This window comes from Oxyura jamaicensis, chromosome 15 (assembly GCF_011077185.1).
Source record: "Oxyura jamaicensis isolate SHBP4307 breed ruddy duck chromosome 15, BPBGC_Ojam_1.0, whole genome shotgun sequence".
Classification (NCBI taxonomy): Eukaryota; Metazoa; Chordata; class Aves; order Anseriformes; family Anatidae; genus Oxyura; species Oxyura jamaicensis.
In genome coordinates, this window is record NC_048907.1 from 7985325 (window position 1) to 8008568 (window position 23244).

The 23244-nt window shown below is 44.2% G+C and overlaps 3 protein-coding genes and 1 long non-coding RNA gene across 15 annotated transcripts in view; 2 read left to right on the forward strand and 2 right to left on the reverse strand.

The window, feature by feature from the left end:
- Window positions 1-421: 421 nt before the first annotated feature.
- On the reverse strand, window positions 422-5336 carry C15H12orf43 (chromosome 15 C12orf43 homolog). The gene is made up of 6 exons (XM_035341064.1): window positions 5153-5336; window positions 4759-4804; window positions 3797-3895; window positions 3039-3112; window positions 2628-2718; window positions 422-2279 (listed from the first exon to the last, which is right to left on the reverse strand). The coding sequence occupies exons 1-6, from the start codon at window positions 5301-5303 to the stop codon at window positions 1931-1933; spliced, it is 810 nt and encodes a 269-aa protein (XP_035196955.1). The 5' UTR covers window positions 5304-5336; the 3' UTR covers window positions 422-1930.
- Window positions 5337-6216: 880 nt separating this feature from the next.
- On the reverse strand, window positions 6217-9609 carry LOC118175138. The gene is made up of 3 exons (XR_004754895.1): window positions 9367-9609; window positions 8569-8771; window positions 6217-6507 (listed from the first exon to the last, which is right to left on the reverse strand). It is a non-coding gene; the product is annotated as an uncharacterized LOC118175138 (long non-coding RNA).
- RNF185 (ring finger protein 185) lies at window positions 8914-22312 on the forward strand. 12 transcript variants are annotated; one of them, XM_035341071.1, is made up of 10 exons: window positions 8917-9097; window positions 9895-9921; window positions 10979-11092; window positions 13372-13504; window positions 14191-14422; window positions 15940-15976; window positions 16632-16744; window positions 17274-17328; window positions 19047-19164; window positions 20608-22312. In XM_035341071.1, the coding sequence occupies exons 5-10, from the start codon at window positions 14241-14243 to the stop codon at window positions 20703-20705; spliced, it is 603 nt and encodes a 200-aa protein (XP_035196962.1). In that variant the 5' UTR covers window positions 8917-9097; window positions 9895-9921; window positions 10979-11092; window positions 13372-13504; window positions 14191-14240; the 3' UTR covers window positions 20706-22312. The 12 variants fall into 12 exon arrangements, with proteins under 12 accessions (XP_035196965.1, XP_035196964.1, XP_035196967.1 ...); XM_035341074.1 differs by lacking the exon at window positions 13372-13504 and having other exon boundaries at window positions 8914-9097; window positions 14232-14422; XM_035341070.1 differs by lacking the exon at window positions 9895-9921.
- A 759-nt stretch (window positions 22313-23071) lies between these two features.
- The window catches only part of LIMK2 (LIM domain kinase 2), a 30751-nt gene continuing 30578 nt past the window's right edge, over window positions 23072-23244 (forward strand). Inside the window, exon 1 of the mRNA XM_035340323.1 lies at window positions 23072-23186. Coding sequence (XP_035196214.1) covers window positions 23087-23186 — 100 coding nt within the window. The 5' untranslated portion in view covers window positions 23072-23086. The remainder of the gene's footprint in view (window positions 23187-23244) is intronic.

Below are 23244 nucleotides of genomic sequence, written 5' to 3' on the forward strand. Positions count from 1 at the left end.
TCGAGTTGTTCTCTAAAGACATTGGATCGATTTTACAAAATTGTTCATTCTTAGCTTCCTTGTAGACCAGATTCAATAGTTCTTGATAGGTAAATAATTTCCCTGGGGTCTAAGAGTCTTGCTTGCTCTAAGTGAAGGCTTTTAGCCCTAAAGATCTGCTTATATAAATGATTAGGAAAGGAATTACATCTTCTCTATTTACTCTGAACCTTTACATCACTAACATGTCATTAGCCAGAATGAGAAAAGCCCCAGTCAACATGCTTCTGCCACTGTGACAGAAACAGAGCTCTTCTTTCTGCTGTGAAAGGGACAAAACTCCTTGACAATAAAATATGCCCAAGACTAATAACAGATTAAGATATAAGGAAGAATTAAAAAAAAAAAAAAGGAAATGCCCAGCGGTGAACTCTTCAGATACCATATCTGGAAATGTCAATATTGCAGACGTCCATTAGAGTTTCTATTGACAAGAGTTTCCTCTTGATACTGTCAAGCATCAGAAATTAATGTCAGTAATTACATTCCCTGAGGAACTTTACCCTAGAATGGCTTCCTAGTTTCCTATGTGCATTACTTGCAACTATATTGAGTCAGAAAAAAAAGTCATCATAAAACAAGGCAAAAAATAATGTTTAGTCCACTATATATTTGAAACCCTAGGTGCTAGCTTCAGTATTCTGAAATTTTAACTGGCTATAAGTTTGTCACATTCGTTTTGTTTACAAGCCAATTTTCTACTCAGTCTCTCAATTTTTGCGTGCTAACTGTATGTTCTTGAGTGAAATACAGCAAGGATTTTACAGTAGCAAAGCAAGCATCTTTGGTTTTCCCATACTCAAAGAACAACAGTTCACTATTTTGACTTCTCTTGTCTGGCTTTTAAGTCTCCTGAGTAAGTTACAATGAGTTAGTTACTGAAACCCAACAGTCTTAAAACCAGAAGCCGAATATTTATCCAAATAACAGGTTGCTTCCTGAAATACTGGAGCTGAAATACAGATTAAGAACCATACTGAAAACTACTAAAGCCCACTGTAGTTCAGAGACAAAAGTCATAGTCGACCAAAATAAGGTCCGACACAGTGACTAACATTTAAGTTCTTCCTGTAGCAATTTCATAGCATTGATCACGAACCAACTGAAAAGCCATCTTCAGCCATATTTCTCTCTGCTGAGGAAGCCATTTCGATGCAACGAGAAAAAAAAAAAGCTGCCAAATTAAATAAGACTAACAGTGTAGTAGAATTTAATAAAAAATGCTGTAGAAAACACATTTCAAAGGACACAGCTTGACCAGAACTACCTATTCGTAACAAGCCCAAAATAAACTCACTGCACACCCTTTGCTTATATGCAGGAGCCCTGATGAGGTGCAGACTACAGAGGGATTAGTAATACGGCAGGTTTCAACAGCAGGTTGTTACAATGATCACAAGGGAAAAAAAATAAGGGGGCCCTGACATCTGCCAGGATGCTTTTGATACATGAGCCTGCCACAGGCCAGAGCTATTCTTAGTAGGCATCTAGGAGCAAGCAAAGAGGAGTCGATCACCTGTTGCCATGTAAACCAGATTCAATTCATCATACACTCTCTCCATGACACAAGATTTGGCTTCAGGGCATGAAAGAACAGATCGGGAGGGATACAGCTATAGTTATATCCCTCGCCACACTAGTCCGTGTGCAGTACTTAATCTTTTTGTGTTGGGTCTGCATAAGCAGCGGCTTAGATAAACACATCACTAGAACAACGTTCCCTTCCACAAGGGATGCCAACAACATAGGAAGTCACTTAATTAGACTCTCAAGCCACTGAGCTTTTTGAACAAAAGCTCTGCCAATTAGTTTTCCCTCATCTACAGCAACTCTTAGTTTTTATTTTCTGCATTCTTCATCACAATCACCTGGCATTTGCAGAGCAAAACCTTCATTCACTTTTTTTCTTCTTCTTCTTTTTCTTCTTCACAGCTCCTGGCAAGGCTGTGTTCTCTGTATGATTGCTGTCTTGTCTCTTATGCTGCCCGTTTGCAGACAATCGTGGCAAATCTTTGCTGACCTGGTCACACTCTGCCGAGTCTATTAATTTCTTTTCAGTCTTGTTCTCTCCCTTAATTTTCTTTTTCTTCTTTTTCTTCTGGCTGTGCTCTACATAACCCTGACTCGTATTCTGGCTGGAATCCTGGGACAGCACAGGAAAAGCACTTTGCTTCAAAATGTCTGCAGCTGACACAGCAGCCTCCTGGTACCTTTGCCACTCTTGATCGCTGTCCAGGTCACTGGAAAGGTAATAAAAGGGAAGGAAATTATGTTACATGCTTGCCCCGAATCAATCCAACGCACAGACAGCAGAGTAATATAAGATCAGAGCACCTGGTAAACACCCAGTGGCTCCAGGACTCCAGTACCCACAGTTAGCATTTAAATAGTTTGTCCCTCCCACAAAAGTTTCTACTTCCCCAGCATTGAAAAAGAAACAAAAGAAGTCTGCTATACTCTAATATCGGAGTCATAAAAAACATATTGTTCAGGCTCTTCAGCTTCCTGTTCCCATGGGGGAGTCCCAGATGCTTCTGAAACGTGGATTAGAACAGAATTTAGGAGTGAAGCAGCTGACAGCACCTCACCTGGAGCTAGATGGTTGTCTCCTCCTTGCGGCTCGGCTACACTCTGCTTTCTCACAGTCTCCTGGGACAGAGGAGGAGAAGAGGCGAAAACCTAAAATATGCATTTAGAGAGGAATTTTAGCTGAGATTAAAAAAAAAAAAAAAAGTGAGAGCAACCAACAGTAATCTCACTAGGAAACCTCACTGCTGTTACTGGATGGCTACAGGGCTTTACAGAAATTATTTGGGCCTAACAGTCTGTGAGGACTTAGGGCACATCAAAGTAACAGCCTCCACTGGTGCTAACAAAATCTTCTATTGCAAGTGCTCTGTAGGCAGCTGCATGTACAACAGGCACTGGACAGGATCCATCCCACTCGTCACCATTTAACCAACCAGATCACAAAACAGAGGTCTGTGACTAGAACTCACCATCATCTCCGCCATCAGACTGTTGCACACGGGTTTGTGAAGGTCCTGATGAATCCTTCAAGACAGTGATGAAACTAAACAGAAAACCCCAGACAGATCTTAGACACTTAGATCTCTGTTTTGTACAAAAAAAATGAGCTCAAGTTGGGTGGGTATTTCTAGGAAACAAGCCTAGAGGAAAGTATTTTTTAACTTACTTTTTCCTCAGTATTTCAATTCTCTGCTTTCAAAGCAGACCATGCCTTCTCTCCTTAGCAACACATGCCACAAGAATGACTTAACATTTCTAAAAGCCTACTTTAAACTCCAGGAATTCTAGTTCTCAGGGCAATAGTTACACACACAATAAAGACAGCAGCAGCCCAGTCAGATGCACACTGCCAGCACAACCCTGAATGGAGTATTGCTTTAAGCCACAAAAACAAAGGGAAGATTCTTGTGCTGGCCTTTAAATGACCAAAGTGCTAAGGCAGACAAGTTGTGCTTTTTCCTCCCACAGCATATTTGTCGCAGAAGCAAATGGAGACTGGTGGTGCTGCAGAGGTAAGTCTTTAACAGGGGGGACACAACAGATGGGCAAGGTTAGAATACTGGAAGTTTGCATTAAATACAGGAATGAAAGAAACGAGAAGAGAAACAGCTTCCCCTCCATATCCAGGTTACACTCTGATCTTTCATTTTTTACTTTTAGCAAACAGAAGTGTCTTTGTACTTTACCCATAGAACAAGCTTTTTAAATATCACATGCTAATTAATACCTGTCCAGCATTGCTCCCAGTTTCTTTGCAACATGTGCTCTGAACTCCGGTGTGGTCTGTAGCTCATTTCCATCCTCATCATGACCATTCACCTCACGCCTGTTTAAAATAAGAATAATGATTATCTCTTCCAAGGGCAATAACATCCAGTGCTCTCACCCAAACAGGAGATAAGGGACTGTAAAGTCTCCCACTCTGTAGGAACTAGTTTATACTTAGTTGCTAGGCAAGACCGCTAAGAAAGGTGGAAAATAGCTCAACAGTAACAGTTCAGTTCCCAAGAGTGAACTTCACCTTATTCAGCTCTGACAGTTAGTAACTGAATGATTCTGTCATTGAAATGGCCTACAAAATAGCCTACAAAAGCAAATGATGTCAGGACGTCCCTTCTGTAGTAGTGCTCCCTGTGTACGTTGATACAATTCATGTAAATCTCGTCCCCGGATAAAGGATTTTGTTAAATTGCCTGGCTGCCAACTTTCAAAACTGAGCCAACAGAAATGCTGCAAACTTAGACAGGCCAGCATCACCTCCATTGCAAGGCTACTAACTTAGGTGTTACTTTCCCAGCTTACAAATGATTGGCTTTACAATTTCAATATTTTAAATATGCCTTTCTACACATAACCCTCTATTTTAAATTTTATTGTTACAAGTAAATATTAATTCCTTAATAGGACGTTTCTTACAACTTGAACTAATGCTGTAACTGTCAGCAGTCATTTGTTTCCAAATTTTATATTGCCTTGCTATGAGAGGGATGAAAAACATACTTCTAGAAAGGCTATTAACTTAAAAAACACTTAAGCACCATTCCAGATGACAGTTGTACCAATTCCTTTGTCAAAGTAGGATCTTCCAGTGGGAAGCACCACAGGGCATTAACTGGAAGCAGCACAAATGCAACATACTTTAGGTTTTTCTTCACAGAAACAAAGCTCTGAAACAAGAAGCACAAATACCTTAGGCTAGGCTGAGCAGACTGTAACCGATCTTTTTTAAAGCCACCTGGCAAAGGAAGAAGTAAAGCTATGTGAGAAAAGCCAGCACCTCTTTAACCCTCCTCCAGACCCAGGGGCTGGAGAAAACCCTTACGAGGGCAAAGGGAAGCCTCCCACCGCCCCGCCAGGGGCAGACCCTTAAGCTCGCCGCCACCCTGGGCACGGAGCCGAGGCCCACGCCGAGCCCCGCCCGGCTCCCCGGGCTCCAGAGGCGCTCCCCGCTGACGGCCGCCCCCGGGGCAGGCGGAGCCGCGGAGGGGCCCGACCGAGGCGGCGGAGAACCCGGAGAACCGGGGCACGAAAGGCCGCCGCCGCCGCGCCGGGGGAGCGGAGCCCGGCCTCCGCCAGCCCTCACCGCCCCGCGGCTCCGCTCCCACCGCCGCCTGCTTCGCGCAGTCCCAGGCCGCCTCCCGGAACCGCGCCGCCGCCGCCGCCGCCTCGCCACCGCTGTCTGAGTCCGAGTCTGAGTCTGAGTCCGGGCCCGGGCCGCCCCTGGGCGCCGCCATGTTGAGGCGGCTCCGGCCGCGGGGCGTGCCGGGGGCTGTAGTCCAGCCGCGCCGCACCTGCGGGCCGCGGGGCATGCTGGGGGCTGTAGTCCTGCAGGGCGCTGCCCGACAAGATGGCGGCGGGGGGCACCTCGCCTCTCTCAAAGCCCCTCCGAGCAGCAAAGCCCCGGAGCGGACGCGTAACGCCAGGCACGGGGCGACACCCGCGGAGCTGCGAGATGCCAGGAAAATGCCGGCTCGGACCGCACGTGCGGGCTGGGGCTGCTGCGCGGAGCCGACGTGCCGCTTTCCCTGCTTTTGTCTGCGTCTGTGCTGCTGGAAGGAGCGGGGCGCGCGGATGGGGGCGTGCTGCGAGCAAACACGGCCTGTGCTCACCTCCACCTCTTGCAGATAACTGCCTTTGTGCAGGTGGCACAGGGGCACCTTTGCGTCCCTCTCATGCAATGGCAGCAGGAGTCAAAACCAGGGGTACCAGAAAGCTGTACTGCTTCTGTGCTTGCAGGGGAAGACAGATGAGTTCCCAACCTTCATGATTCTACGGTTAAGGGCCTGCAAGGGCGAGCAGGCTTAAGGGCATCCTCAGCACTCGACCACACTTTGTGGCTTCTCTGAAGTCATAACTTCACTGCTTCAGAGATATGGAACAAGAGCACTCAAAGGGAAGTTTGTGATGGACTGACGTCCTTGTGTGGTGGAAAGCACAAAAATCTTCCACCCTTAAGCATCTGATAGCATGGCACCTGTCTGCTGTAGGAATCTATCTTTCAAAAGCAGGTCAGAAGAGGTAGTAGGTGTGCAAGGTTCCTTGTAAAATACACCAGGCAAAAACACCTCGCCTATTTAGTAAAAGATAAGTGAAAAACATCTGAGACATGGGAGAGGAGACATGCATCTCCGCTGCCCGGGCCTTTCACAGACACAGAATGACAAGTTCCAACTGACCACCACGAAGGCATCCAATTGTTAACTCACCAAACCTGAAGATTGCACTGCAGCTGTTCTGTTCAGTGCTTTCCCAGCTTGGCTTGGTGGATCTCTCATCCCAGCCGAGCAGTACTCCCTGTGGCTAGTTCTTCCTAGCTGTTATAGGCACGGGGATTTCTCTCACAGCTTGATTATTTTGTTTCACAGATGTCAAAGCACCAGATGCTTCAAAGTATGTTTTACTCAAGCACATCAGGCAGATTTCTGTGTGCCTATGGGCCTGGTTTTTGAAATGTGTCAGTTCCCAGAGACAAAAGTACAGAGGGGGGAAAAAAAAAAAAAAAAAAAAAAAAAAGATGGAAGCATGTCACATAACAGAAAGAGCTGTATGGTTTCCCACCTTTCTGGGGAAACAGAAAAGTGAAATGAGCAGGAGGTCTTGCAAACTGCTCCTCTGGTTGGACAACAGCAAAAAACTCCTAAATAGAAACCCTTGCATGGAAATTTTAAGGAAGGAAGAATATTCCCAAATGTGGTTTAATACTGAATTAAGATACCATTAGGTTGAAAATACAAGTAAAACAAAGAGTTGATGAGAAAAATGCTGATGTGCAAGTCATGCATATATCAAGAATCAAAGACATAGAACTTCACAGCTATGAGAATTGTAGGGGAGGCTGTGCATAGCACAAAGTGCCATAACCACTGTTTGTCTTGTGACTTAGATCATGACAAAATGAATAAATCAAATTAATTTATTCTCATGCACGCCATGAGAATGAACTGGCAACCAGGCTACAGGGTTTTTTTTTCCTACCTCTAATCAATTACTGACTACCAGCTACACTGCAAAACAATACACATAACACCACTGGAATATACATAAACATTAATGGTACTTACATCCCTATCGTGCAAGTGATATTTAGCTGACTTCTTAGCTTCAACAAGGAAAGTATTCCCTTGTATCGCTTATTATTGCCATTCAATTTAATTTCTTTACCAGTGGGAGTAAAGCTGAGTTTACCTACTGTTTTAAATAAGATTCATCGGACAGGAACAGACTTATCTGTAAACAAGATTAACAATTACAGTCTCTTCTTGTAGACATCCTTTCCACTCACCCAATCTTATTCATTGTCTGTCTCTGGATATTTTCCATTTTAAAAAGAAAATACTCACTAGGAGGGGAACAAGGGTACTGTAAATAAGGCGTTATAGAAACGCATAATTATATTCCATTTTTTCTGAGACATAACAGAACGTGTTAAAATGAACACTGGGCATTGAAAATATTCCCTGGCTGTGTTGTCTACAGCAGTAACTGTATTTCTCTACAGACTGCTTTTCTTATCATAAGATATCCAAACAATAAAGACTATTTTTAGCATTGCTCTTACTCCCATTATTAAAATATACTAAAAAAAACACTACTTTTTTTCCTCTATTAATACTGAAATTCCTTTGACTGTAGACATACATGGTGACTAGTCTACGCTGGTCCATATTTCAGAAGCTCATCCTTTTAATCGGTATCTGGAGGATACCATTTATACCTCTGGGGCCTCGTTAACTTCTCATTAATCTGATACTACATTGAGATGCCAAATTTTTGCTTACATGCTGAAGTTGTGCCAAGCCTTGCTGCTTTACTGTCTTGGTGAAAATGAGGAAGCTTGTCTCCTTAGAGAAATTTTCAGACAGTAAATACACCGCTAGTGTGGGTAGTGGAGCTTCGCAACGTGTCCTAGGACACAAGCACTATAATTTTCAGATACTATCTTCAGTTGTACCTCAGCTACAAAATTCCCAGTGCAATCCATCACCATGCATGGCAGTTCCAGCAGGGCTGTTGGATGACTGCATTGTCTTGAGTTCTGCCAAGCCTATGTGCTACTGTAAGCTGTAGGAAGGCTCAGTACATCTGTTTTTATATTGCTGAACATTTCCCAGCTGGGACGTTCAAACCCCCACATGAGACCTGTATAGTCACAGGCCATCTCTGTCAGTGGACAAGCCTTAGGTCTCTTGAGAAGAGACCTCCTTGGTCTCTTTCTGAAAGGCTCCCTTGGCACTAGCCTCCACTTGTTACCTTACCTATTCCCTTGTAAGGCTCACCTCTAGCAGGAGACCTTGGCTTAGGATTCATCCATTTTCTATCAGGTAGAACAGCAAGCAAGCACTTCCAAGCTGTTTTCCACCTCAGCGTCCTTGGGACTGGTGGGTGCCCTCACAGCAGGGCCAAAACCCTCTGGAGGTGCCACCTTGGCTCTGACAACTCTTTTAGACACTAGGCCGCCTCCTCTCCCTCTTCTAAAGCATCTCACAACTGTGTAAATACCTTTATAAAGCTCTTTGTTCCCATCCTGGAGATGCTCCTCTGCTCAGATCCTAGCACTGCACACATCTTAACAATGCTTCCCCTCAAATCCGCCTCCTTCCTTTCTCTCCCAACCGGCCCAAACGTTTGCTGTGGTTGACGACGCGCACTTCTTGCTCTTTTCAGAAGCAGACATCTGGACGCTACCCCCGCAGGCTGCCAAGCTGCAATAAAAGCAGAGCAAAAAGAGCGGAAAGCCGACACAGAGCCGTCGCTGTGGCGGCTGAGCCCAGGCAGGACGCAGCCCCGCTGATGTAAGCCCGGCCCGCGGGACCTGGGGGAGGCCGGGCGGCCGGCACCAACAACCCGCTGCCCGCCGGGGAGCCCCGGGGGAGCCCCGTGCGGGCGGAACGCGGCCCCGCGGCCCGGCGGGGAGGGAAGGGGAGGCCGGGCCGGTCCCTTCCGCCGGGGCCGGGCTTCCGGGCGGTCAGGTGACGGCGGCCGCTGGCAGGGGAGCGGCTCCGCGGCTCGGGGGAGCGGCGGCACCCCGGTGAGCGGGGCCGGGGGGGATGCGGGGAGTTGTGGGGGGGGAGCCGGGGCTGGCCGGGGGCGGAGGGGCTGGGCACGGGCAGCGCCGAGAAGCCGGGGCCGCTCCGCCCGCTTTAAGCGAGCAGGGGGGGGGGTGGCGGAGCGGGGCGGGGGCTCCGGGGGGCTTGGGGGGGGGGGCCGGGGGCAGCCCCAGCCCCAGTCCCGGGGGGCTGCGGGGCAGCCCAGGCTCTGGTCCCGGCAGCCCGGCGTGTGCCGCCCCCGCTGCCTGACCTCCGGCCCTTGCTGCCGCCGTGGCGGTGTGCCGGGCCCGGGACCACCCACCGGCGTTTTGTGGCGAAATTCCCGTTTTGGGCGGCTTTCCGAGCCTCCCCGGCCGAGCTGGAACCCCGCTCCTCCTCCTCCTCCTCCTGCGAGGGGCGCCTGGCGCTGAGCAGGGTGCGGGGCGGCGGCAGGGATCCGTGCCGCTTCGGGGGCTGGGCTGGGGGCTGCCTATCGCCCCTTCAGCCTAGTGTTAGGTTTTTTTACATCGTGATGTTAACGTGGTTAGCCCACGGAGCGCTTAATGTTTTACATAACACTCCAAATCAGGAAAATGCTGGGGCAGTATTACCCAACTGGTTATATCAGTTTTCTTCTTCTCTCTCCTTTTTTTTTTTTTTTTCCTCCTGTAGACTTTGTGAGGTAAGAGGATAAGATCTTTGTTTAAAGATCTGTGCAACGTTTTCTTAGAGTCTATATTACACTCTTAGGGATTGGTTCAAGAAAGAGGATTATTGTAGTCACTTCCTTTTTTGACAGTGTGTAACAGTGTCTGGCATTTGTGAGGTACATTGAATCCTCGGAGCTGCCAAAAGCGCCTTTCAGCTGGGCTCTTACCCTGGAAGCAGCGACTAACACAGACCTGCGCCGCAGAATCCCAATTAATGAAATGAGGCCAAGCAAGGGCACATTAGCTTGTAAGGCAAATCAAATGGGAGCTCTTGAAAGATCAAGCGATCACGCACACTTGTATTGTGGGAGCACTTCTTGGCAGTACTAAAAAGCAGCTACGTGATGCTGGCCAGCTTACAGGAAGTGAAAAGATGAAGTCGCAGAAAATGTTTCTGAGGAGTTAAAATATAACGTGTTTGGTGGACAGAGTAAAAAGGTAGTGAGAGATAAATAGGTATTTAATGATTAACTGTGGGACAGTCATGTACTTGCTAACATCTATCTTAAAGTGACTGTCAAGAAATAAACGTACTTCTAGGCACTGCCAAGGATTACCAGCTAAGATTATCTGTTACTTTTACCTGAAGTCCAGACAGCTGTAATAGGTTAAGAATCAGCTTCTTGTTACGTTTATGAGCAGGATGTATTTATACAAACTCTGAGCATTTTTTTTTAGATTTAGATAGGATTTCTAATGTTAATATTCCTTTTATGCAATTTATAGTGTATCTAAAAATGCCATTATCATTGTGGTAATATGAAAAATAAGCAGACATTTCCTTTCCATTTGAACAGCAAGAAGTTCAGAAACTAAATCAGAACTTCTTTCAGAAAGAAACTACAGTCGCACCTTTTCAGTAATCCCCGCCAAAACAAGAGCCATTGGCAAAGAAATATGGTGTCTTTCTAGTGGAATTTTAAATCTAACTAGGCACCTCTTATTTCATTGTTATGTGTTAGACGTTGCAAAAAGAAAGAAATCCTAGGTTTTATAAATAAACTAGCCAGAGTCCTATCTCCTTACTGGATATTTTTCTTATGGCTCATGAAAGAAGATTAAAAAGTAAATACTTCAAACATTCTAATATTGTAGTGCTGTGAACATATTCTACAACTGTTTCACACTGATGACATCAGCTTCTGATTTATGTTCTCTCTCTGACTTTCTCAGGTTGAATTATTGTTCACCTGCTCTGTTTGCAATGGAATTTTTTGTATGCTTTAACTTGTGGTGGAAACTCTCCCAGTCTGTCTTGAACAGTTTTTCTTGTATTTTTAGAGTCAGGTCAGCATATTTTGGCAAATACAGTCACTTTTAATTTGCTGAGTCCAGAAATATTATCTTTTACTGTATCTATTGAGCTTATATTTTCCTGGTGTGCAGTTTCTCCCACTAGATTTACAGATTAGTTTTTAAAGTATTTGAGTAAAATTTCTTTCTTATTGCCTGCTAGTGAGATTTATATTAGCACACAGACCTTACCTGTTTCCCATGTTCAATTCTTTCAGGGAGCAGCTCTCAGCTGTCACAAAACATTCAGGTCCCAGTGCGCCCATGTTTCTTGGAGGTCTGCTTTCACCAGCTCTGTTCAGCCACACTTATTCTTTACACAGCTCAGTGGGATTCGTGGTGGATCCCTAAACATGTAACTTTCCTTCCATGTCTTCTTCACCTTCCACCAGACTTTGCCAGCTTAGGAAGACTACTTGAGGATGTTTTTTGTTTCTTAACCACTCATCTATTGCCACTCTTGGTTCTCCTGATGTAGTCAATGTCAGTGATTCAGTCACTTTCAGAGCAGCCTGTTGAGATATCACAGAGGTGATGATTAAAATGCTAAGTAAAAGCCACTTATACTAGTGGTTTATCTCAAGGATACGATTTTCCTATAAATATCTACAGAACAAAGAAATAAAGAAAAAGATGAAAGTTTTGAGTGCTTGTAGTTAAATAACAGCTGATTTTTGTATCTTTTCATTTATTTTGTTTGCAACTCATCATGCTCGTAGGGTTAATTTGGACAGCTGATCAAGGGCAAGGGTTTAGCAAACAAGACTGGTATCTGTCCAGTCAGTCCTCTCTAAATTCTGTTAACTTAACTCCCAAAGTTGTAAGATAGCCCAATGCACTCAGTCTTCCTCCTGAGCTCTCTATTGAACAGAAGATGAGGACTGCTTGGCCTGCTCTGTTTATTTGCCTCCACCCCCCCCAGTTTTGTCTTGGAGCTTAAGTGCTATTTCAACAATTTTGAGCTTGTTCTACATGTGGAACAAGTTGAATTTGCAGTTGAACTTCTGCTTTAGGATTCACAGACTACATTCACAAGTGACACGATACACAATTATCAAATGTACATTTTACTCACTGGATTCTGTTTCATGCTTGCATCTTTGTAAATTTCCAGTGTGCTTTGCAGATCAACAACCACTGACAGCACTTGCTATGGATATAGGTATGTTAAGCCATATTCCACAGAGAAGAATAAAGGATTGTGAAGGCTTTCCAGAATAAGATTATTCATTTTTATTGTTGCATTCTGATATATTTTTGATATTTTAAATTGTTTAAATCCTAGTAGGTCATTAGGCCCAATCAGCCTATGGAGAATGAATTAAGAGAGGATTCCAGAACAGAGTAAAAATGACGTTCCAGGAGAGTAGATTCAGTGCCTGTCATGTTGTATCATTTTAATCCTTCTTCTGTCTCAGCCATCTTTATTCCATTGCATTAATGATACTTCTATGGATTTCTGTATCATCTGTCTTCATAAGTTGCTGATTTTTCTTTTCATTTTTCATAGTTACTAAAGGCTATTTTTTTTTTGTTTGGTTTAGTTTTCTAAGCAGGTGTTTGTGAAGATAAAGATTTTTTATTTTTTTTTAATGCTTCTTCACATTTCTGGGGTTAAATATATGGAATTTAATTTGGAGAAAAGAACTTTGCGTCCCACATTGGTTTTAGGGACATACAAGTTAATTTATTTGCCTCCTGTACGTTTACCTTATGTTATATGGTTAGATACAAGAGCCAGGCATCTCTTGTGCCCGTTCCATAAAATGATGCCAGCATTTTTTGTCAAAGTGTTGATCTTAGTTTTACGGAGACAACATTTTTCTTAATGTTGATACTAATTCCCAGCACACGTGTATTGGTCTGAGCTGGTAAGCTTTCAAACATTGCTTAAGAAGATAGGCTGATGCTACTAAAGATTCTGGTAGTAAGGATGTGTGAAAACTCAGCTTGTTTAGCGTGTAGCTTGTGGGCTGGCAGCATTTCCATCTGCCTTGAACTTACATGAATTTTAATTTTGTACAATGAACTACCTTGCTGCTGAGTGTAAATGAGGTCACAGTGTGAAATGCTAAGAGTCAGCAGTGTTGAAAGCAGTGTATGTTAAAGAACAGCATCTGTGAACACTGAGCTGCCCTTCTGGGACACTGCGAAATGATGTAACTGAGTGAAAAAGCTCTGCAGAAATAAATTTCGTCTCTCTTGCTGTAACTTAGTGTCATTGCTGCAGTACTTTTGTGATGCTGGAGTACGATGCTTTCTTGACCGCCCAGTTGGATTATATTTTATGAGAAAGCTTTTGATAGTAACAGCTAGAGATGCTGAGGGTTTATTTTGCTGCTCCACTCCTGTGCTTCAGCACTGCTACAAAGAGGGAAGGCTGAGGAAGCTTTTAAAGCTTGTGGGGTAAGTTTGTAAGTAAATGAGCTTCTGCAAAATATGGGGTGTGCTTTTCACATGCTTCACTGCACTTGCAAAAGGTTCAGATAGTCACCTGGTTCTTTCTCTCAACCTTTTCTAGATATTCATATCCCTGCAACAGCAGCATGATGACAGATTTATAAAAAGCACGGTGGATTTTTTTAAAACATTTTTGTTTCAGTTAAATAATTTTTGTTAACTGCTGAAACTGTCTCTAGTTCCTGCATTTAAGTTTTGAAATAGTAAAAGTGTTTCTGGAAATGTAAAGGCCTTCTGCTGAATCTCAGAGTTTCAAGTACTATGGAATTTGTGTATCAAGGAATTAGACTGGAGAGGTTGTTGCTGCTGAAATAAGTTACCGACATATTTATCAAAGAAGAGCATGAGAGGTGAAAGCATGTCAGCAGCACATTGAAGTTTAGCACGTAGAAATGTTTGATAGTTTGAAAGTATGACTAGGTGAGCTCATCTGTCTCACAGCAAGTGGTGTTTAAAGCCAGGTCGTGCTAGAGGACGAAGTTATCTCTTGGATGTTAAATTAGAACCATCAACAGGAGGATTCAGGTGCTTCTTAGGTAAATCACTGCCAGCTTGTAAAAGGTCAAGAATACAATGCTATAATGCCAATGATGTTTTTTGTTTGTTTGTTTGTTTCCCTTTCTGACTGTTAGGATTCCAACAGGAAAATTTTCTTGATCTTGTGTCTGCGCAGCTCCTCAGGATGGCAAGTAAAGGACCCACGACTTCCACATCAACAAAGAGCTCCAGTACTGGAGGGACCAGTGGAAGCAGTAGCAGTAATGGTGCTGGGGAAAATGCAAATCAGGACAACACTTTTGAATGTAACATCTGTTTAGACACTGCCAAGGATGCAGTTATCAGCTTGTGTGGACATCTCTTCTGGTAAGTACTCAAGTCCCCAAAGATAAACCAGAACACCACGCACCTCTCTGATCATGTAAAAGCCTATTTTTCTTTTTTAATAATTCTAAACGTCAAATAAAAATCTGTTTGTCTTAAGCTGAATAAGGACCATGTCTTTGGGTTAGAAGCAGTCTGTGTTTGCATCTAAACTGCTTTTATCTATTAAATGTCCGTGTTCCTAGTTTCTTGCATCATAAACCTTGTAAAAGCAAACAAACAAGCAAACCTCCTTAGACAGTTCAATGTTGATTGGTTGTGTGTATTGTTTAATCTGTGCTGCCCGGTCTAGCATAATTATCTTGTTCCCATCTAAATTCTTTCTAACCTGTGCGTACCTAAAAAACTATATCTGAAAGCAGATATTTTTTTATTCTTAAGAAACATGCTTTTACATGTGATCTAATTCTCTTTACCCACAGTATGCAGTTGTAATACTAAATTTTCAGTTCTTTGATTTGATCTGGTTACGTATTGCACAAGCATGTCACATTTATTTAAGTAGCTTGGTCAATCCTTATGAAGGATTGACATGTCCAAATGTGTTGTTTTTTTTGTTTGTTTTATAGTGGAAGCTAAATTATGCTTATTAATAAATGGAGGCCTAAGAGCACTTATTTTCTCTGCTAATATACAAAACTTCTAAAGGTATGGGTTTGTAATCTAAAGGAGAAGGAAAATCACTTGATGATGACATAGCAGCTATTGCAATAATTTTATCTTAATATTGCAAAAGGATTTGGAAGAATGAAACTAAAAAATAGCATGTATCTTGTCCAAATAGTGTTGGAAAGAGCATTCTGAAAGTAGATGGCTACTTAGCATTTTCATCTTGTAGTTTTCTTGTTTGCCTTCAATGTTTTTTAAGTTGCCACATTAATTTAACCTTAGGAGTAGTACTGTGTAATGTTTTCTCTATCTTGAGAAATCTGGTCTGATCTCACAGCTGACCCTGTCCTAAGCAACAGACTGGACTAGAGGCTGCCTGAGGTCTGTCCCTTGCAGCCTGAATTATCCCGTAATTCCATGAACGTGCCCAGTGTTTTAGCTAAATGTTTCTCTCATGACTTCTGGTAAGGTCCTGGAGTCTCATTACTGGTATTTTTCTAATTTGCATATTAGCTCAGGGATATCTTCCATGGGATCAGTAGGGAAAATCCGCAGTAAACACCATAAGATGAATTGTATCTCTCTAAAAAGAGTCCCCCTTTCTATGGCGCTTTGGTATAGATGAAGATGCAGGAATCAAAGGCGATACGGAGACAATCACGTTAGCAACATAGTTAGATTGCATAACCTGAAAGGACCAGTGGAGATCAGGCTTGGGCTGTGCTTTCAAAATTATTTTAATGGGAGGTTATGGAACTGGCCCAGCTGGATTCCAGGGTTCTGTTGTCTGTAAGCTGTGCTATCCATGGTACACTTTATATGTTTGTCAGATCGAGTTGTTAGTAACTAATTCTGTTTTTTCCTATTTTTTCTTCTCTGTGAACAAATTGTCCTGGGAATGCTCACAGTTGGCCTTGTTTACACCAGGTAAGACAGGTTTCCTTTTACTTTGTCTTTCATCAGCTCCAATGACTCAATAAAGCCCTCAGTTCTCTGGAGTATCCCCCTCTTCAAATGCGCTTCTTTCTCTCCAGGGCAACTGCAGTGTGCTAATGCAGCGTCATGCGCAACAACTTGCAATCGAGTCTTTTAGAAAAAAGAAAACTTAGATTCTATTCTGCTTACCTCCGACTTTTCATTTGATTAACCACTGGACATTTGTGGTTTTGTTAGGAGAATTACTGTAGGCTGTTCACAGAGGTGTAGTTTACAGGCTTAAATGCTGAGTGCACTTGTTGTGTATTAGTGTTGTACATTGTGGTACCATTAGAGGAAAGGAAGATGACAAGAAGGTATCTGTGCTAGCCCTTGGCCTGTGCGGGACTGTTGGTACTGTTTATTTCCTCACATTTTCTCCAGTGCCATTCTGAATCCGTACACATCAGCAAATAGATCATGGCAGAACAACAGGCAAAATGCCAACACTTGGAGAGTACTTGGCATTTAGTATAACGTTTTGCTCCACGGCTTTCTGAGTAGTTGCTAAATCTCTCTGCCTGGATGCAAATTAGGTTTGCATGTTGTTGTTTCCATGGTCTTTTATTAGTTTTCTTATAATTTCCTTCTTTCATTTTTTTTTAAGTGGCTAGAAACCAGGCCAAACAGACAAGTATGCCCTGTGTGCAAAGCAGGAATCAGTCGAGATAAAGTTATTCCTCTCTATGGAAGAGGCAGCACTGGACAACAGGACCCCAGGTAATAAACCCAAATACAACTATAAAACTACCAGGGTTTAAGGTAAAACTACTGAAGTGTTTGATTTGTAATGTGAGATACGTTGCCAAAACATGGCTAGAATAGACAACTCTGCCATATATTTCTGGCTCTTTCAGGGCTTGGGTCTACACACCTTATTTCTTGTTTAACTGGCAATTTGTTTTAATTTGAATTGAGTGTTAATTATCAGTTATAAATGGTAGGTTGCAGGGAATGATGTTATGTGACTGGAGAAGCTTATATAAAATGTTCATGGCCTTCATTGGTCCTCAGTTTCCAGCCTTTGCAATGGAATATTTTAGTACTCAGAAGTGCAATATCTTAGGTTAAAGATGTGATCCTGAAGGTTCACATAGCTGGTGGGTCTAGTTGGTCACACACTACCTCCAGCTTTGCTGCAGCACGGCCCTGTGAGAACGTGCTCCATGTTTGTTCTTACTAGCCAGGCTATTGCAGATACTGCTGTCATGCATCCTTGCACTTGAGCTAATTCCACAACTTCCTGCAGAGAGAAAACTCCGCCACGACCCCAAGGACAGAGACCTGAACCAGAGAACAGAGGGGTAAGTGGAAAAAAAAAAGACTTTGAGCAATCAGGTTTTTATTGAGATGGTATTTTTCATCTTGGAGGACACAGTGTGTGCGTAAGGTCCTGTATAAAGGTCCTGTAGAGATCGCCAGAGGTTGGTTGTGAGTAACTGATAGCTGCTGTGTGGAAGAAAATTCCATTCGCATAGTACTCTTCAGCATCCTAAAGAATGGGCTAAGTTCAATCACGCTTGAAGTGGGATCTGTGGTTTGGTAAGGAGATTGCATAGAATGAATTTATACAGTGGCTGGCGTATGGTGAAGACATAGGAGTGAGCCAGTAGGACAGACCACAGTGTTTTCTGGTATGATGACAGTGACCTGATGAAACAATTGCATATTTCTGTGTAACTCAGCCTAGGGTCCTCAGAGAGCATGTACCTCACGATTCAAGCAAACAACTCTGCTGGGTGTGATTAAGGAACATCTTAGTAGTTCTCTCTCATCAGGGAGTTGCTTTCTTATTAAATCATTTGCTGTGCTTGGTTCGACCTTTTTGCTGGTGCTGCAGAAAATCAGTAGGGTCTGGTATGAAGACAGCAGTAGTGATGCTGCTTTGTTTCCTACAAAGGCAGGACCTGCCATGCAAGGTACTTTGCTGTCCCTTTAAGATAGTGACAGACCACTTGACAAGAGTTGTGGTCAAGACTTAACTCATCAAATCAAGTATCAGTCCAGAAATGTCTAGCTTTTATTATACAAGTGAAATCTAATTGTCCTCCACTGTTTGAAAAACCACTCTGGCCTATCATCTCCAGAGCTGAAATGACTGTTTTAATTCTGAAACCAGAGGACAGGTTTCCAGATTATACAACACAGCACTGTGAGTTGTCCAGTTTTCAAACATGACACAACTACTTAGATTCATATACAGTTGGTTCCCAAATAGTACACTGCTTTTATACAGCAAGGTTCATCCTAATTCAGAACACTTACCTTTTGATTTGACATGGAATTTTAGTCTGGAGCTATGGAGATCAATGTTGTTGCATTGCAAATCTTCCTTTTTATTTTTTCCCTCTTTTATCCATATCTTGCATTCCTGCCCCAGATGACTTTACATTCCTGCCCCAGATGACTTTACATGGCATTTCAGTTAGAATCCTGGTGTGGCGGTGTGTTTGTTTTGGTTATTTTTTTGATACTGTTCTTATTTATGATGATCTATGCATCCTACTTGTATTTTTTTTTTAACTTAATGTTTAGATGATGCATGCGTATCAGAAAAATCAGTGCAGGTTATTTTTCACAATATCTTTCTTATAGCTATATTATTAATAGCTATTAATACAGAATTATTGATAGAGTTTTAAAACATCTTTAAAAGAATTGGTAATGTTGATTTTTGGATACATTGTCACATACATACACATTACACTGTTTTAAATTGAGAAATTATAGAAACACTTCTACTTTGCAGCCCTCAAGCAAGAAGTGTGATTCCTACTTTTCACTTTCTCAAATTCTTGGGTTGCTCTGGCAAGTTTGCTACTGTGTAAAGAACACTTTATACATGAGAACTTGGGAAGTATTTAACAATAGTGGCAGACTGAAAGTTGCCAGGCTGCATGATAACCCTTCAGCCTTAAGAAAGCCAGTGAGAGGGAGCATCTGCACTTCTGTAAAATATTTTGAAATAGGCCTTAAATTATTTGTACCTTTTTTTCCTCTTCCATTGCTTTGTTCTCTGCAGGGATTCCAGGGCTTTGGGTTTGGGGATGGTGGCTTCCAAATGTCATTCGGAATTGGGGCGTTTCCCTTTGGTATATTTGCCACAGCGTTCAACATAAACGACGGGCGACCTCCTCCAGGTACTGTGCGTCCTATCTTCTCCGAGGGTCCTATCACAAACAGATATTTTACAAACTCCTCCATAACTTAGACAAACAGCCCATTAAATGACAAACTAACAGTAAAGTAGATCAGAACTGTATATAGAAACACAGGATGAGGGGAAAATGCCCAGTAGAGAAACACAGTCTACTTCTTACATGTTTTGTATGAGGGTGTATATAAGAAACAAGTCTGTCACTTCTGTATGATTTGCTGGAGGCCCTGTTGAGAGGACAGAATGAGGGAGGGACGGTGACACTGGTGACTTTCTCCTTTAATTCTGAAAAATGAGGCAAGTTGGACTTGAGTTTCTAGCCATAGAGAGTCAGTAGGGGTGTATGGAGGAGACCCATGTTTTGAAATATATAAAAGGTGAAAACAAACAAAAAAATAAACTGGTGCTTTGTGCCACAAAAGAATGAAAGCAAAGATTGATCCTTTTTTCGGAAACTTATTTCAGAGACAGTCAGCTATATTCCACAAAAAATAACTTTATGGTGAAATTAATTCACTCTTTTTAATTACGGATAAACAGTGTTGTCTCTCTAAAAATTAAGTAATCCCCAGAAAACTCCCCTCCTCACCTATGCTGTAGACAAACTGAGTCTACCTGTTCTGAAAGAGAAAACCTACTGCCCAGGGTTTTCTGGACTTCCTCTGTGAAAGGTTCTGCCTGGCAGACCTTCCATAGGCCATATGGTCCAGGCATAGTAAGAACTGGCAGCACGTTCTTCATGTCACACCTGTGTTGCCAAGGACCTGTGTTGTCTTTCAGTCAAATGAACTTGCCTATTAACTGCACTTCACTCTCCACTGAAAATTTGTGTGGAGATGTGACAGAGCAAAGAAGCACGTAAATGTATGCTGCCGTAACAGCCATTGTGTAACAAAGCCCTTTATCTGCTTTTCATCTGTGGTCTCAGTTCAGCAGTTCCAGAAAGGCACGTCTTGAGCTTTAAGCTCGTGTGCTTCTCATTAGTTCTCTTAGTCAAGGGTACACGAGCAGCTTTGTTTTACTGTTTGCTTATTCGGAGATATTTCACCTCGAGGGGAAGGAGCGCTCAGGCAGAGGTGGTAAGGCTCCTTAGGATGGAGACACCTGGCAGCAATGAAGGTAGCTCAGTGCTGTCCCCAGAAGTTCTCAGCGCAGTCCTGTGCATACTCTAGCACTTGGAGCGGCCTGTTCCTATTAGTCATGAGCAGGCTTACCACAGGTCCTGCTCCGGGGAGCTCGTCCTTGTCTTCCTTTTGATTTTCCATCACGGCTGGCCAATCTAAGAGTAGGAAATACTGACAGCAACAGTTTTTCAGCAGGGGGATTCCTTGCCTGTTTTTCAATTTATGAATGTAGTATGTGCAGAATACACAATATTCTGGAGAAGAGGAAGGTGCTGAACTGTTTTTAACTTCCTGTTTTCCAGCTGTTCCAGGGACTCCTCAATATGTGGATGAGCAGTTCCTATCCCGCCTCTTCCTGTTTGTGGCTCTGGTGATAATGTTCTGGCTGTTGATTGCATAAATCTCTTCCATTATTCTGTATATTCATGGCCGGCAAGGCCAGTGAAACAGTTACAAACTGCATCCCCATTCCCATTTTAAACCTCTTGGTGTCTGGTTCCATAGCTAACCATGGGTTTCAGAAGTCGGTGGTACCACAGCACAGTGAAGAATCTTGCATTTTGCACCAGAGTTGGAAATTAAACATTGGTTAAAAATTGTATTTCAGCTCAGCTGTCTTGTACAACAGGTTCCTGCCACAAACCATGGGCCTAGCTTTGAGCTCTGCTCCTAAAAGGAGTGCTGCTTTGAAATCCTGTGCCAAGCAGTTACAACAGGTTCATGTGAAAGACAGTTGCCCCAACGTAGGCTGGACAGGTAAGGAAACTTCTGCAGTGTGAACAGCATCTCGTGCTTGACAAATGTGACGGATCTGCCAGAGCTGTGGGTGTTACTCCTTGTCTTCACATCAGCATCCGGCCTTCTTCAGGACATCATCTGCAGCACTGCTGGGGATCCTTGGCACAGCACATGATGCAAATGGAACCAGGCATGGAGACTGGTTTCTTTTCTTGCCGTTTTTTTCCCAGAGTGATGGAAAACTCCTGCCTGAAGCAGCTCAAATGGCTGTTAGAAGGGATACAAATTTATGCTGCAATTTTTTAAAGCCTGAATTTGCTGGAGCCAGACACTGGAAGATTCTCTGGTGAAGCCGGGTGGGGAGGCCGAACAGTATGACATACCTGTCTGCCTCCCGAGCCCCGCTCCCTACTGACAAAACAGTGTTGTCTTCCTTGGTTCTGTGCAGCAGCCTGTGGCTGCACTTACGGATAATCCCCTCACAACCTTGCCACCGTAACTACATTTCTTTTTCCCAGGGCTGTGAGACTTTCTACGCAAGGTCAGGTACTCCAAATAAAATCCTGTAACAGACCTGAGATCAGCTTGTTTGGGGAGAGGAGCAAGGGGCATCTTTAAGTGAGCTTTGAGCTTAAATTTGTCAAACTGTAAAATTATACAGGAGGAAAAATGAGATACTGCCTCTGCTGGCACGTGCCACAGTAGGGAACGTTTGGAAGAGCTTCTCTCTGCACCCGTGTACAACTACAACACACCACAACAGAATGGCTCTTGTGCGAGAGTCCCTGCAGTATCTACCAAAGATATTCATTTGAAGTGCTGGAGGAGACAACCATTTGTGTGCTGAGGGGAAAATATTTCAGAAGGTGAGCACTCTGTAGCCTCTTCAGAATCCTGTTGGGTATACAGCTTTAAAAAGTATTCCTGATGTATTTGTATAGATTCCTTCAGAACAGCAGATACGATGGATTTCCTAACAAGATGAACAATTTTGATATTTCTCTGACGAGGCAATTCCATGTTTTTCTTTTACTGTTTTTAGATTGTTTTGATTCAGATCACCGATAGTCATAATGATTTCCTGCAAGGTGAATATTGTGACTTCCCTCACAACAGACATACGACTTACAAAACAAATCAACTCATAGAAACTTTGTTTCGATAGTTAGACTTTTTCTCATGTGTACGGATAAGGTATGTGTACGGGCAGGGCACTTTGATTAATTGTTGTAGAAGCTTATTTATGTAACTATAAAATGTTTACTTTGAGTAGCGTGTCAGAGGATGACTGATGTTTAACTTGCCAGCCTCCAAAATTCCGCCTGGCAGGTAGAGCTCTGAGAAGCATCCGCGGTGTTGTGTCACGTCTAGTCAGACTTACGCCTGGCTTCACCTGGCAGAACCTATCACTCACGTGGAGCCAGTCGAAGTGCTGGTTCGACTTCTGTCGTACGGTGCTTCCAGAAGGTTACCGTGGTCTGCACAGGGTTCTTCTCAAGTGCTAGAACCTCACCTTCATCTCCGCCTGGTTCTGAGAGGACGAGGAGCGGCGGCAGGCCAAAGGTCACCTCACTCACAGCTGCTGCGGGCCCGGGGCAGCGCCCCTGGTGCTGAGGGGAGCTCGGGCGAAGCCTCTTCCTGCTGGGGCCACAGCCGTGTAAATGGTCAGAGGGGCTGAACCATTTCTGATCTAAACCGCCGCGTGTGAACGGCTGGCTTAGTGGAAGCGTGCCGGGGGCGGCTGACGGGCCGTGGCCGGAGCCGTTCCCCCTCCCCGCGGCGTTCTCGTCCTGCCCGCTGCCTTTCACCGCAGTGGCGGTGACTTACAACGATGGCCATAAGCTCGAGCCGTTTCGCCCCGCCGGGCCCCGCCGCCCTTCCTTCGCGCCCCGGGCCCGCTCCGCGCCTCGGGGCCTGCACGGGAGGCGGGCCTTGCAGCGTGGCCGCGCTGCGATTGGTCCCCGCCGCGCTCTGCGCCACGCTGCAGCGCCGCGGATTGGCTTGTAGCCGTGAGGTGGGCGGAGCGCCTATTGGCTTGAGGCGATGAACGGGGCGGGGCTCCGAACGGGGCGTGTCCCGCTGCGGCCCCGCCCCGCCCGCCCCGCCCCGCGAGGCCGCCGGGCGGTGATGGAGGCGCCGCCAGGTGAGGCCCGGCCCGGGGGCGCGGGGCCGCCGCTCGGTGGGGCCGGGAGCGCCCCGGG